We start from the raw sequence: 14182 nt of genomic DNA on the forward strand, positions 1-14182 counted from the left end.
ATATATATATAATATACATACACATGATATACCCATGTAATTTCGACATCCACAAAACTAAGCCTAATACTGAGTATTTAACAAATTCTATGCATTGATATTTAATTTAATAAAGAAGAAATTAACTTATTGTTAGAGGAATATAGTTCATTACAAATAATAATCGGTGGTACCTGTCAAGTTTTCCAGCCCGAAATATACCAGACAAGCCATGTAACAATTAACCTTATTGCACTTATTTTGATAAAAAAAAACAATTATAATTCTTTTAATCAGCCAATTGATAAAACGAAAACTTTAATTTTAAAATTCTTTACTTTTTATGGCATGTCTAGCAATTTTCAGTTGAAATAGAATTAAATATCGTTAAATATATACAGAGAATCATTGGTGCTAAACAACAAATGCTGTCTTTTTCAGAAATACTTACAACTAAGTATATAAGACAACATAATAATGTATAGGACATTTTTATAGTTTTTTTTGTTATTGCTTTCACAGATTGAAATTGATGTTTGTCTTTTTTTAATTGCTTTTATAATAGGTAATATCTAATTTAATTAATATGAAAGTAAATTTCATATTTCATTAAAACAGACTATTAGAAACTTCTTTAGGATAGTAATTGGAAATACATATGACAAAAACCATAATACATAATATTTTTGCAGATGTATGTATAACAGTTTTAAGTGAATGATTCCATGTATTCAAACATGTTTCTTTAAAATATTAGTACCAAACTATATTTAGAATCATAATAAAATTTAAAACCTTAATATTAATAGCTAATTAGATTTTCATTGGTCTTTTGAAATAATATATTTTATCTTTGAACAACCAACAACGATAAAAATAATAAAATCAGTTAAAAAGAAATTAAGGTTACTTGTTTTGCACTACATCCTACATCTGAATAAAATATTAAAACTTAAAGTCAATTTCTAATTATGCAAATTAAAATTAATAACTGTTATAATACATACATCTACTAATTTGAGTATAGAAGCAATACATTTATTTTATTTAGACATGTTGTAAAAATCCATGAACAATTCATTAATAGTCTTCTATACATTATAATTGCAAAAAACAATAGAAACAGTCAATATAGGCACAGGCATTTTCAAACATACATTCACCATTCATTTAGATAAAGCATATTATCAGATTATATAAAAGAAAACATAATATTGATCTTATCACGACTTCAGATTTTCTCAAAAGTATAAGTTTTTTTTTTCATATTAAACACTTTAAAATAATTGTAAAATAAACACAGAAAGTATTAAATTGCATACTTCAAAAAATGCAATTAGTAAAAATAATTGCTAAGCAAAGTATGCAAGTGAAAACTCAACTTTCAAAAATCTGAAACTATTGCTTGTATCAGAAATAAATTTATTGATATTGCAATAACTAGCTAATATTAATAAAACTATAATATTATTGCCTTCTTTTATATATATATTATTATATGTATCATTCTGTCATCAAGAGCTTCAAACTGAACCCAAGTTAATAAATCGTCAAAAACTTTAGTCAGTTACCATAAATTGTTGTCAGAAAAACACGAAAGATCTCAATAATAATTGGGAACTTCAAAACGACTACACTTATTCAATAAATGAGCTAGATACTTTATATCTCTTGGTCAATTTAATATGTTTCTACTACTACAATTCCATTTCACATGAAGATAATAGAAAATGAAAACAAATTATAAGGCTCATCACTACAAATAATATTTTTAAATACTCTTAATACAAAATTGATGTACTATTACTGGTTGACTAAAATAATACGATTCTATTTTTTATTGTTATACACATGATCCTATTTTTAACACAAAGACTATTCTTAGTATTGTATATTTACTTCCACAATATTTATATTTTGATATCTAAAGCACTCACTTTTCATTTCTTGACATAGTACATGATTTTAATTGATTATCCGTATATTTATATTTAAGACACTATTTTTATTTCTTTTTATCATTCATCACATTTCAAATATTAAACAAATAATTGCAAACATTTGGCAGTTAACTTGTTCAAAAAATAAGTTGAAAGATTGTCTGTAAATTAGTCAAAATTGATGCACTAAATATATAAACTACATCAAAATAAAATGATCCATATTCCCAAATATGTATATATGTATCTTTGGTTTAAATTCGTAATATCTATGATTTATCTTTGTGACGGGTATATGTTAATAGTTTATAAATTAAAGTTAATCAAAATGAATTGTTTTGAGTTATTTATGATCCACTTTTCACTTAAACACTTGTTTTGGTCATAAATTGTTGTCTGAAAATACTTTATCACGAAATACTTCCAAATATCAAATACCTATTTTTCTTTAACGCATTTAGGCAGTGGCTCCCTTAAGTGTTTATTAAATTATTGATATAAATAAGCAATGGTTTACGATCACTTGTGGTTCGACAAGGCTAAGTTGAACGATTTATTCCCAATCATCCACTTCTTCACTATCAATGAGATCTTCATCACTCAAATCAATACCCAGTCCTGCACTGGGTGATTTTGTATCACTATATCTTCTTTTTAATGTTTTTGCAGTACGTTTTGCATCCCAAACCTCTTGGTCCACTGCAGTCCTAACTTTCCTAAACTCATAAACTAGTGGGAATATGTGTTCAATTGCTTGTTGTACATCAGTTACACTTCGGGCTAAAACAAACAATTAAAAAACTAGACTATAATACATTATTATTTATTCTTATGTTATTTGCAATAAGAATGAATGACCTAATAATACAAGATTGTTGAATTTGCCAATTTATTGATATACATGATTCAGTATTAATTATTCAATTCTTACTAACCTGTTACAGTAATACTGCCAGTTGAAAATATTTTAAGTGTTGCTTTTGGTTGTTTGATTTTATAAGTTACACCAGGATGTAGTTCTGGCTCATACCTGATAACAATAATCGTACATATTGATATAGTATAATAATATTAAACCATAAAATCATATAAATGTAATTATTTGATCTTTTATGCATGAAAATAACATTTAAACTCATAAAATCAGTATACATGTTAAATTTTGAGCTCAAAATTTATAATCAAAAACACAAACTATCAAGCTGATAAAAATTTAGAGTAAGACAAAACTTATGAAAACGTATTCAAAATTGAAAGAAATAAACGAGTTATATATAATCAAATGTAAAAGTTTAATTTAACATTCAACCACAGATTTAAAATAATTAGAAGTGTCAAAATAAAATTTATGTAAAGATTGATTAAAATTGAAAACCCAATTCTATTCGAATTAAGAATGTAGACATGTTTAAGAAATGGTTTATGGGCCACAATTTTTTTTGGAATTTTGAACAATTCAAGATATGAATAAGATTGGTAAAAAATTTGCATTATTACGAGATGAATATACTAATAAGAACACTTGCTACAGAAAGAAACATGCGGATTCTACATTAAAATTGAAAGTTAATAAAATTTAGAAAATTATGTTTTCTACTCACTCTGCACAGTCTCTAAACTTTTCTGAAAATGCTGTTATCTTTATTGCAAAGGGCATGGAACAAGTGCCCAAGACATTAACAACACGAAAATTGTGAAATCGAACTTGAAATCCCAATTTCTGTAAACATCTTGCATAACGCCTTGCGGCAATTTTAGCTTGTTCTTCACTAGTAGCCCCAGTGCATGTGATTCTTCCCGAAGACCAGATAGAAGCTGTTGTATAAGGTCTTCTAAGTTTCATTGTCACCATTCCATTTTCTCGTCTAAATTCTACATTTACACCATTTAAAGCAATATCACGTAAATTCAAATGGCACCTCACACTAAAACTGCACACCACATTGTTTATAACAATATCTATTTCTGGTTCCTCATCTTCCATTATTTGGGGCATGTTTTCTGCATTTGTATTTGCAGTACTAATTGCATTGGGCACTTGTTCCACAGGCATCTCCTGGATAGGAGCCATCTCATGGGCATGGACTAGTGAATTACCATTTGCTAATGGTTTAACACCATTCTTTTGGAGTATAGTCGCCATCGGAATCAAAACTTCGGTTTTCAATCTGAAAAGATAAATTTAAGTCATTTAATTCCAGGAGAAAAAAATTGGCAGATTTAGAATCCTGTAAAGTTGAATATAAAAGAATGATTAGTGTTATATATCGTAAGTTCAAAATAGTTACGAACAAGAATTAATTTATAAATTGTAAATTAAATTAAAATGTGCACAAAGGGAGTGAGCAAGCAATTAAAAAAAATGACAATGGAATAATTTTGATAAATAATATATTTTTACGTACCTTTAGAGAAGCGATATCAGATGGAAAAAAAATGAACGCAGCTTTTATTTCGAACATATAGGTAATAAATACATTACACTGAAATCGGATTATTCACTAAAAATTACGTTCAGCCATATTTACTACCAAAGTATTACTCAGAGCGCAGTGGCTACACTGCATGATTAAATATTGCGAAAACCACCATAGAATCATTTGCATACGAAATAGATGTGACATGATAAGCAGTTTCACCGAGCTGTCGCCCTCTCAATTACATAAAAATGAATGTACTAAAATAATTTGGATGTGCTTATGTAAAGTTGATATCACATTTCTAGTTTTTTCAATGTACACCTTTCCGAAAAAGCTGTATTGATTGACAACACAATTCTTAATAAATACTTATGGTATTTTTTATCTTAGTTCTAGTATCTAGATAACAAATGCTATTTTTTAACCATCACTGGCCATTTATACTCTTTCTTTTCTTATTATTTAAAGATACTTATCTAAACCAAAATCATACGATTCATTTTCAATGCAATTGTATGATTGTATGCTACTTGAAGTAAGAATTCTTACTTAATCATATCATATTCATATGACTGAACACGACAGCTAATTAATTTATTATATACGATTTTATATATTGTTATATCGCGTACATCAGAGATCAATATTTCAATGATTTTTGTGTCAATTTGACATTTAATAATTTTTATCTGATTCTTATTTATCGTGAAATCTCTTGTTGATATGTTCTTCATCATTGGAAAATCTCATGCTCTTCTTGATCATTCTTTACATTATCTTATTAGGCCAAAAAGCAAAAAGTGAAGATAAAAAGTCAACGTTTGAAGGTATTGTTAATTAGAAATCTTAATAAATTTTACTTCTTTAAATAAATTATTGCACATATTCTTTCAGACATAAGTGGTGATTGTATACTTTATAATAACTTATCAAAATTTCTAACATATGACATGGGTATTTCGGATTCTGCTGTTATGCTTTTGCCACAGAAATTTGATGATAGAAATTGCACAATAAGAATTGAGACTGTATATCCATATAAATTATTACTTATTTTTGAATTTGCTACCAATCTTTATCAAACTATAAAATGCTTGGACTCAAAACTATTAGTAAGTGAACATTTGGCATTATTTATTTATTTTGACACAACAATAATTTTAACATTAATAATATTATTATATATAATAGGTCAAAGATGAAATTGAAAATTTCGAGTTTGATTTATGTGAAATACAAAAAATGATCAAACCAGCAAAAGAAAAATTGGAACCTATATTAAATTTTATTTTGAATGAGCAGTCATTAATTGAAATACAATTAAACAGAACGGCATTAGTGGATTCTATTAAAATTACTGCTACAGCGGCTAGACGTGAGTTGTTTATCAATTAATACTAATTATAATTTTACAAATTATTAAATTCATAAATTCTTAATATTATGATATATTAACAATAAAATAAATATATTTCACACAATCAAGATGTTAAATCAAATAATATTTGCAAAAAAGAAAGAGAGGTCTATTGTCACATGGCAGAAGAAAACTTTTGTCTTTCTTCTGAAACAAAATGTGATGGTCATTTAAATTGTGGTGCAGTTGGCCAATATGATGAGGATTCTATAACATGTGGAGGTATACATAACGTAAGAGTCTCAAAAAATATTACTTATATGTTAATAATATCCAGGAGTCATAACTTTATTATTTTATAAGAAAATCGATTATTTTTCAACATTTATTCCGAACGTGTAGTATTTTTTTTCATTTTAGATGTTCAACATGTTATACCCATGGCGTTAGCAATATTCTTTTTTTTATTGGGAATTATATTGATTTTAATTCATTGCATATATTATCTGATGCCACAGAATAAAAAAACTCATACTTTGCCTTTTGAGCACTCCAATGAAACCTCTTTAGAGATTCATACTGTTTTTGGGCGAACTTCTCAAATAAATCGAATACGGTTTGCTCAAATAGAAGAGCATCTTCAACACGAAGAAGCAGAAGAAATGGAAATTGTTGAAAGTTTATTATCAGAATCTGATTATAAAATAACTCACATTGCTATAGAAGGTGCTGAAGAGGAAGAAATGGAAGATAATGCTGATTCTAAAACAATCGCTTCAGAGAAAGAAATAGCTGTGCACACTGCTGAGGATATTAACTATTATAACCCGAAACCAGGAACTTCACAAAATTCTGATAATAAATCAAATTGAATTAAGTTTTGATAATTTTTTTATTTTTTTAATATAATTGATATAAGATGAACTTTTCTGCTTTTATATTCATATATGTGATCACATTGTGATCATATTATTTTGGCATCTAAAAATTCTTTAAAAATAATATTTTTATGTTTTTTAATTTTATTTTATTCAAGGATTCGACATCATTTATAGGAATTTTTACATTTACATTTACATTTTCGAAAAAAATGGAAGTTAAAGATCTTAGCTGGACATCTATACAGATTGCACAATGTTGTTCTCTGGTGCAGCCATATGCAAATGATTCAGTTGTCAAATTAATATAACATAACCTCAATGTTATGGTGAAAATAAATATTTCTGTTTTGTGTCAAAATTCTATATGAATTATTAATCTATAATACATATAAATGACTTTAGTGAAAATGTATAAATAAGAAATGTGATTTAATAAAGTAAATCTAAAATAAAAATGCATTCCATCATTTTATTTTTGGCATTTTTGTTTGGTGTTAGTTGTGCAAGTTATAATGATAGTTTTAACGAAGAATTACTTATCAAGCCTTTAGCTTCTGGCCATGTGTATTCTTATTTTCAGTTCACTACGATTTGGTCAAAGGATTCGGGCACTTGTAAGTACTAAAACACATTTTGTTTTTCTTTTTCCTTTTTAAAGTTTCTTTGTTTAAGTTTCTTTTACTAACATTTCTTACATAACGAAATATTTCTGTATTCAAATATTAATGTATTTAAATATTATCTATATATGTAGGAAATATTCTATATATTCTATTATATATTTATTTATATATTTGCAGTTGAACATTGTCATTTGTTTCCTCGAGGTCTTGGTGAAATTGTAGCCCGTTTTAAAGTAGTAGAATTACACATATCATTGACTGAAGGATTGTGGCGTTATAATAACTGGGGATATCCTGTTGAACATGCTTCACCTGGAGCTGAGCTCTGGGCTTGGTTTGAACCTGAAACTAAAAATATTGATAAAAACTGGAAAGAATTAGCAAGTTCCTTATCAGGTTTGCTATGTGCTTCATTAAACTTCATTGATGAGTCAAAATCTTTAAAACCTGAATATAGTTTTCGACCAACTGGAATTTTGAATGATAAGATAAATTCTAGTTTATTACGCTATGCTAGTTTACCACGTGAAATAGTATGTACAGAAAACTTAACACCATGGAAAAAATTGTTGCCCTGTGATTCTAAGCGAGGCTTAGCCACACTACTTAATTCTGCAAATATACATAATACCAATTACCACTCCTTGGGAATACATCTCAGACCAATTTGTAAAAACGAAAAATGTTTAGAAAAACAAATTGAACTGAAGCAAACTGTGTCTCTCGTTCATGATCCTTTAATATTAAAGAGTCGTGATTGGTCATTTAGAGTATTGTTCGGTATGGGTTTAAGTGGACCTTGTCCTTTAGCTGATTCTAGTGCGATTTATATTGATACCACGCATAATGATACAAGAGAATTTTTACTAAATCCTCAACCAACAAAAAAATTTATTTCTAAACGTGGTGGACACATTGCACATATATCTATGTATGATATAAAAAATATGAATTTCAATGGAATGTTCAATATAGCTGGTATATATAGCAAACCCCAAATTTTATCACCAAAAATTTCTCCACCAATTCATGCAACCAGATACATTATTGGATATGGTCAAGAATATGGTGGTGTGGTGACTGAAATATATAACAACCATTTTTCGGATTTAAATGTTATTTTCTTGGAGAATATTCCCTGGTTTGTTCCCATGTATTTACATACCTTAAAAATTAAATGTAATGGCATGGAACTAAAGCCAAAAGCTCTAAAATATGTGCCTGGAAAAGAACGCAAAAGACCATATTATTTAGAGTTTCTTTTAACTATACCAAAAAAGTCTGTAGCAGAGATATCCTTTGACTTTGATTACGTTTTTTTAAAATGGCAAGAATATCCACCTGATGCCAATCATGGATTTTATGTTGGTTCTGCAATTATAACATCATTGCTACCTAGTGCTAAAAATTTTACTGCTATTCCTCAAGATGGTTCATTAATTTCATCAAGTTTTAATGCATCTAGATCAGGTAAATATTGATTTAACTAATTTATAAATCCAAAACATTTAAAATTTACTTATATTTTTATTATAAGTTAATTTCAATAAAGGCATCATACATTTTTACTACTTTCAGGCTATTTGGTACAACTAAGAACTGAATCATTTATAATAACATTACCTACACCAGATTTTTCCATGCCATATAATGTAATATGCCTGTCTTGCACTGTGGTGGCCTTAGCATTTGGACCTCTTTATAATATTACAACAAAACAATTAGTACTACGATCTACTGCTTCGAGAGGGGGAATTATAAAATATTTTAAAAATAAATTAGGTTGTTTTAAGAAAGATAAGTCTGGAGATGAGGTAAGTGAACAACAAAGTGAACATGAGCATGCTGAATGACCTTACATTGTGATTTTAAAACTACAAATTCATCCTACAATGCGTTTTTTACTATCTTCATAAATAAGTCATAAAAAAAATTTAGTCATTTGTTAACTAGTGAATGAAGTAAATTGTATAAAATGACGTAATTAGTCCAATAATAGGTTGTTCTAGAACAAATAATGTAATATAAAATTTGTATTAAATACTGTGTTATTTATAGTATTTATATATAATAAGTTTTGTTATATTAATTATAATTTAATTTTAATAGACGGGAACGTAAGTTTTCAGTTTATACGAAAGAACAAAGAATTGAATAAAAACAAATTTTATAAATTGCTTCTTTATTTATAATAAAAATCACATAAATTCATTCTGCACATTGCTCACAACTGCATATATACATAATTTAAATTTTATAACTCAATTCATGTTTACATCTAGACCTTGTCATAGAAATTAATAAAGTCCAGATAAGGTTTTATTTACCTAATTTATTTTATTAATAAATTAGGCTCTACGTTTTGGTGATCGATATTCGTCGATCGATCATCGACAAAGTACTATTTCATTTTGAAATCGAAGATTAATAATTGTTCACACAAAATGTATTGTTTATCTGATATATTTATTTCATGTCATTAACATTTTTAGTTCGAATATAGTCAATAGTTTCATAAACTTTAATTTAAAATCCTTTGATAGCTCTTTTGAACCTAAATTTATGTTCATCTTATTTATACATCATTAACATCAAACAATTCAATAATATACAAAAGTAGAATTTTTAAATTTTTTTCTATTGTTAAATTATATTTTTGGTTTTTATTATTTCTTAAAATTATTTTAATAATTTAAGATTTAAATGTTAAATACAAGCTACAATTATAATAATATATATCTATATTAAATTATAAACAAAACCAATTAAATATTACTTAATATACACACATTTTAACTTGAATATAAAAAAATTAAAAACTTAATGAATAAATTTAATCAAGATTAAATACATAACTATATATTATTCAAATTTGTTTTAAAAACATAATTAAATGTGATAATTTAAGCTTGTGAACGATAGTTCCTTGTAAATATAAATCACATTTAACATAAGTATTTATTAAAATAAATAGTAGATTTGCGAATTTTATACTAACGATAGAATTTTATCATAATTTAAACAACAGTCAAAATTTCAAAAATTGTTCGAAATTATTTTTTAAAAATATATAATTTTTTTTTTTCACAATTCCTCATATCTGGTCAATTCCCTAATAGTATTGAATTAAATTTAATGATTTATTTCATCTTAATTATTTCTGTATCTAATTCACATGGTTATTTTTTTTTCAAAATCGTACATATAAACAATCAAACGAAATGGACATTTTTCATTTTGCTTTCAAAACTTTTAGTGTTTGTTATTTATTATCATTAATTAGCATCTACTAAGAAGTTTTAGAAGGCATCTGTCATGTTGATCACTTAGAACATATTCTGTCTCAACTAGAAGGAAAACATTTAAATAAAAAGTTGAAACAAAAAAGTAAACTGAAAACTTGTACAAAAAAATATGTTTAAAAACTTGTCACGTTAAATGAAATATTATATCATTTCTTATATTTTATAAGAAAGTATAACACATTGATTTCCCTAAATTTATTAAAATTTTGAATTAATTGTTTATATGTAAACAATTAGGTTTCTTCCTTTTGGACAAAATCTGTTGCTAATAAATATCAAATTTTAGAACTGTTATGCGTGCTAGGAAATCTTTTAAGTTTTATCATTTATTTACTGAATTTGGTAATACTTAAGATAACTTTTGTTAGTTTAAATTTATATTAAAAAATCAGTTTAAGAACTGGATAATCCGCAGTATTTTTGAAAAACGACAAGGATGAAAACGAAATTAATAAGAATTGTAATATTCAATGTATCCAACTAGGCATTCATTTTTTTCAAATGTTTTCATGAAAATTTAAACATGTTTTCCTCCAAGTTGTAACAGCAATTTGTTAAACTAGATATGTTAATTACACGTTAAACTTATTTGTACAATGTTACCTAATTCCTGTTCCCTGCAGCAAATGCTAAAATTGCACTTGCCAATAATACGAGAAGTGAATTGGCTAATAATCCATTTCCTGATGCTGGTTCGTTTTTGATGTTTTGACCAGTTTGAGAATTTCCTCTCGGATTACTACTGCAAGTGTCTCCACATTGCTCACCTTCGCAAATATCACAAAGTGTGGCTGTTTGAGCTTCGTAGAAAACTCGGGCTCTGCGGGCTATGAAATAATAATGAAGTATATTCATTTTCAGACCGAAAAACCGATTTTCAGATGATAAAGATTAGGTAAAAATCAGCCATTAAATTAATCATCAACGTCACATTATTATTAACTTCCCGAAGGAGAAATTTGCGCTTTCTTTAGAGAATCCGATACTTTACTTTTTTGCTTTCTCGTCGTTCTGAATCGTTTGAAACCAAAATTGCAAGAAGTATTGGCTCAAAATCAGCTGCACCCATTTTAAACATTTATAAGCTATTTGATGAAACTCGGTAAGGACTAGGGTTGATTATAGTTTTGGATTAGGAGTCTTTTCTTTTATAATTAGCAGAAAAATTCAATTTTGAAAGATATCAGTTTGAAAATTTTGTGATTAGTTTTTGGCAGAGTTGCTGGCCGGTTTCTTCGTAATTAATTGTCGAAAACGTGATTGAGTGTGAAAATCTTTTATTTTCAATAAAATTTACATACATATATATTTACGTTTTAGAGGTTTCTGAACATTTTGGAATACCTTAGAAAAATGTGTGTGTGTGTATGTATGTGTGTGTGTATGTGTATATGTGTGTGTGTTTGTGTGCGGATACAAATTTTCGTCGACGATTTCGGGAACACAGGTCAACCGATTTGAATAATTAAAAAAACATTCGGTTCGTATTCATAAGGAGACGTGCTGATTAGTTTTTGGCGAAGGCACATCTAGACGTTCCGAAGATACGGGGCAAAAAAAATGTCAAAAACGGTAACTCAGTTTTTAAGAGAACGGAGCGTCCGATTTTAATAATTCAAAAATGATTTTAATACTTGTATTGACAAGATGAAGACTGATTGAATTTTTGGGAAGGCACGTCCAGCGGTTATGGACTCTCAATAAAAATAAATGTTAAAAAAATTTCATTTGGCGGTCAAAAATGTTTATTGGACTTACGCGCATCAAATTACCAGATATTTTATAGAGATTTTTATAATGTGCACGCATTTTGTGTAATTTTTGTTGGGTTCCGTACCAAGATTTTTAATTAATACGGGTACGGGAAGTTCCAGCAATTTGTCTTAAGGCACGATGCCATGCACTCCACTAGTTTATACAATAAGATTACATATAATTTGATGCAAAGTATAAAAATATGTAGACAATTTATTGAATAACTAAATATAGTTTGTTAAAGACCGAATTAGATATCAGTATCAAAAACATTATACACGATCGCTATTAAAAAAGTTAATTTTTTATCATAAAGGGGTGATTCATTTATTTTCTATGAAAAAAATTATGAGGTCAGGATATCAAATTGACTTATAAGAAAAACAAAAAAAATTCTTCGTATCAGAGATAAGATTGCAGTATGCTTACTTTGTGCTAATATTTCATTATGAGTCATTAAATATAATAATGACTCATAAATCCACATGTTTTTAAAAGTAAGTTATACGTTGTTATTGAACACCTTATCTCAAACATTTATATTTTCTAAAAATAAACTGAAGGAATGTTTTTATATTATACGATTACATGCAGCTTGATCGGAAATTAACTTGTGTAAACATCTCAAACGAATTTCATGTTGTATTGTTTTTGCAATAATTGACTGAATGTTTCTGAGTCAAGTTTTATTATTTTTTGAATTGTTAGAGCGTATCAATTGTTCATTTGTTGATTTGCTCAACTCTATGAGTCTATAGAATAATTTGATAACAAAATATTTACTAAAATGCCAATAATAATAAGTTTATGTATTTACAAGATATCCAACATTTTCTACCGATAAATTTCGCTTGAACGCTAAAAGCTTTTCCACAAAATCTGAGTAATAGAAAAAGACAACATACTATCTTCATTAGTTTTAATAATATTTATTAATACATTTCTGATAAAACAGTAATGAACTTATCCCTGCCAGACAAATAAGTCTTTCAGGTTCATCTAATTTTTATTGGTATTGTTTAAGACTAAAAATGTTGTTTTGGCTTTGAAAAGTATTGTTGAAATAATATCCAAATTTACAAAATAGAAATGAAAAAATACAATTGATATATTAAATTGGGTGAATGAACTATTTGAGAAATTATATTTTAGAGAAATTGCATATTTATATTAAATGCATTTATTTATATTTATTAAAGAAAACGGTATGAATAAATAAATATATAAAAATGTAGAGATAAAATTTTTATTTAATCTTGATTCATTTATCTATGTACTTTCATCTCATATCCTCAGAATAATATAAGCTTCAGGAGTTGTTCAAATTCTTTCTAAACTTGATTAAAAATAAAATTAGAGTAAATATTAAAGTCTAAAAACTTACATGAATCGTAGTAATCATATAGAATAACTGGAACAGGCTTTTGTTTAGCCACCTTGTGTGTTCTGTACGCGGATACTGTAGGGCAATATTCTTTATTCCTGGACATACTGTCAAAGTACATTACTACGACAGTATCAGCATCCTTTGTTTCAACTCGTTTCACATTTTGGGAAACCTAGAATAAAAATATTGGAATTTCATCATTAGTAAAATAAGAGTTTTCAAAATTTATAATTAAATATAATAATTATAAATAAATAAAATAACATTAAAATAATATTATGTACTTTTAGTTCTTACACTTAAATAAAAATAGTTGTTTATGAAGAGAAAGTGTTGTATTACATGACAAAGCGTTTTCTGTGCTATCTGAAGGCTTTATATTTTAAATACAAATATATATTCCATTATTTCATAAAGTAGTATTATAAGACAGATTTTGAAAAACTATATTAGAGGCAAGGAGTTTTTTTTACTGTTTATCAGCAATCAGAACTTTACTTATTCTATAAGCTGTTTGTTAAAGACTTATTACCTA

At 26.8% G+C, this 14182-nt stretch overlaps 3 protein-coding genes across 3 annotated transcripts in view; 1 reads left to right on the top strand and 2 right to left on the bottom strand.

Annotated features, from left to right (window-relative positions):
• Nucleotides 1-2376: 2376 nt before the first annotated feature.
• Nucleotides 2377-4469, bottom strand: LOC113372545 (TATA box-binding protein-like protein 1). Its single transcript, XM_026612887.1, has 4 exons — nucleotides 4325-4469; nucleotides 3521-4087; nucleotides 2855-2949; nucleotides 2377-2699 (listed from the first exon to the last, which is right to left on the bottom strand). The coding sequence occupies exons 2-4, from the start codon at nucleotides 4060-4062 to the stop codon at nucleotides 2473-2475; spliced, it is 864 nt and encodes a 287-aa protein (XP_026468672.1). The 5' UTR covers nucleotides 4063-4087; nucleotides 4325-4469; the 3' UTR covers nucleotides 2377-2472.
• A 2554-nt stretch (nucleotides 4470-7023) lies between these two features.
• Nucleotides 7024-9112, top strand: LOC113372574 (GPI transamidase component PIG-T). Its single transcript, XM_026612922.1, has 3 exons — nucleotides 7024-7191; nucleotides 7378-8670; nucleotides 8779-9112. Exons 1-3 carry the CDS (start codon nucleotides 7032-7034, stop codon nucleotides 9051-9053), a joined length of 1728 nt encoding a protein of 575 aa, XP_026468707.1. The 5' UTR covers nucleotides 7024-7031; the 3' UTR covers nucleotides 9054-9112.
• A 1582-nt stretch (nucleotides 9113-10694) lies between these two features.
• The window catches only part of LOC113373788 (CD109 antigen-like), a 43382-nt gene continuing 39894 nt past the window's right edge, over nucleotides 10695-14182 (bottom strand). Inside the window, 2 exon segments of the mRNA XM_026614062.1 lie at nucleotides 10695-11332; nucleotides 13645-13819. Of these exon segments, the coding sequence (XP_026469847.1) occupies nucleotides 11109-11332; nucleotides 13645-13819 (399 nt within the window). The 3' untranslated portion in view covers nucleotides 10695-11108.

Source organism: Ctenocephalides felis, unplaced genomic scaffold (assembly GCF_003426905.1).
Source record: "Ctenocephalides felis isolate EL2017-DRISC unplaced genomic scaffold, ASM342690v1 CF-g0.4_SCAFFOLD_01604, whole genome shotgun sequence".
NCBI classification, from domain to species: domain Eukaryota; kingdom Metazoa; phylum Arthropoda; class Insecta; order Siphonaptera; family Pulicidae; genus Ctenocephalides; species Ctenocephalides felis.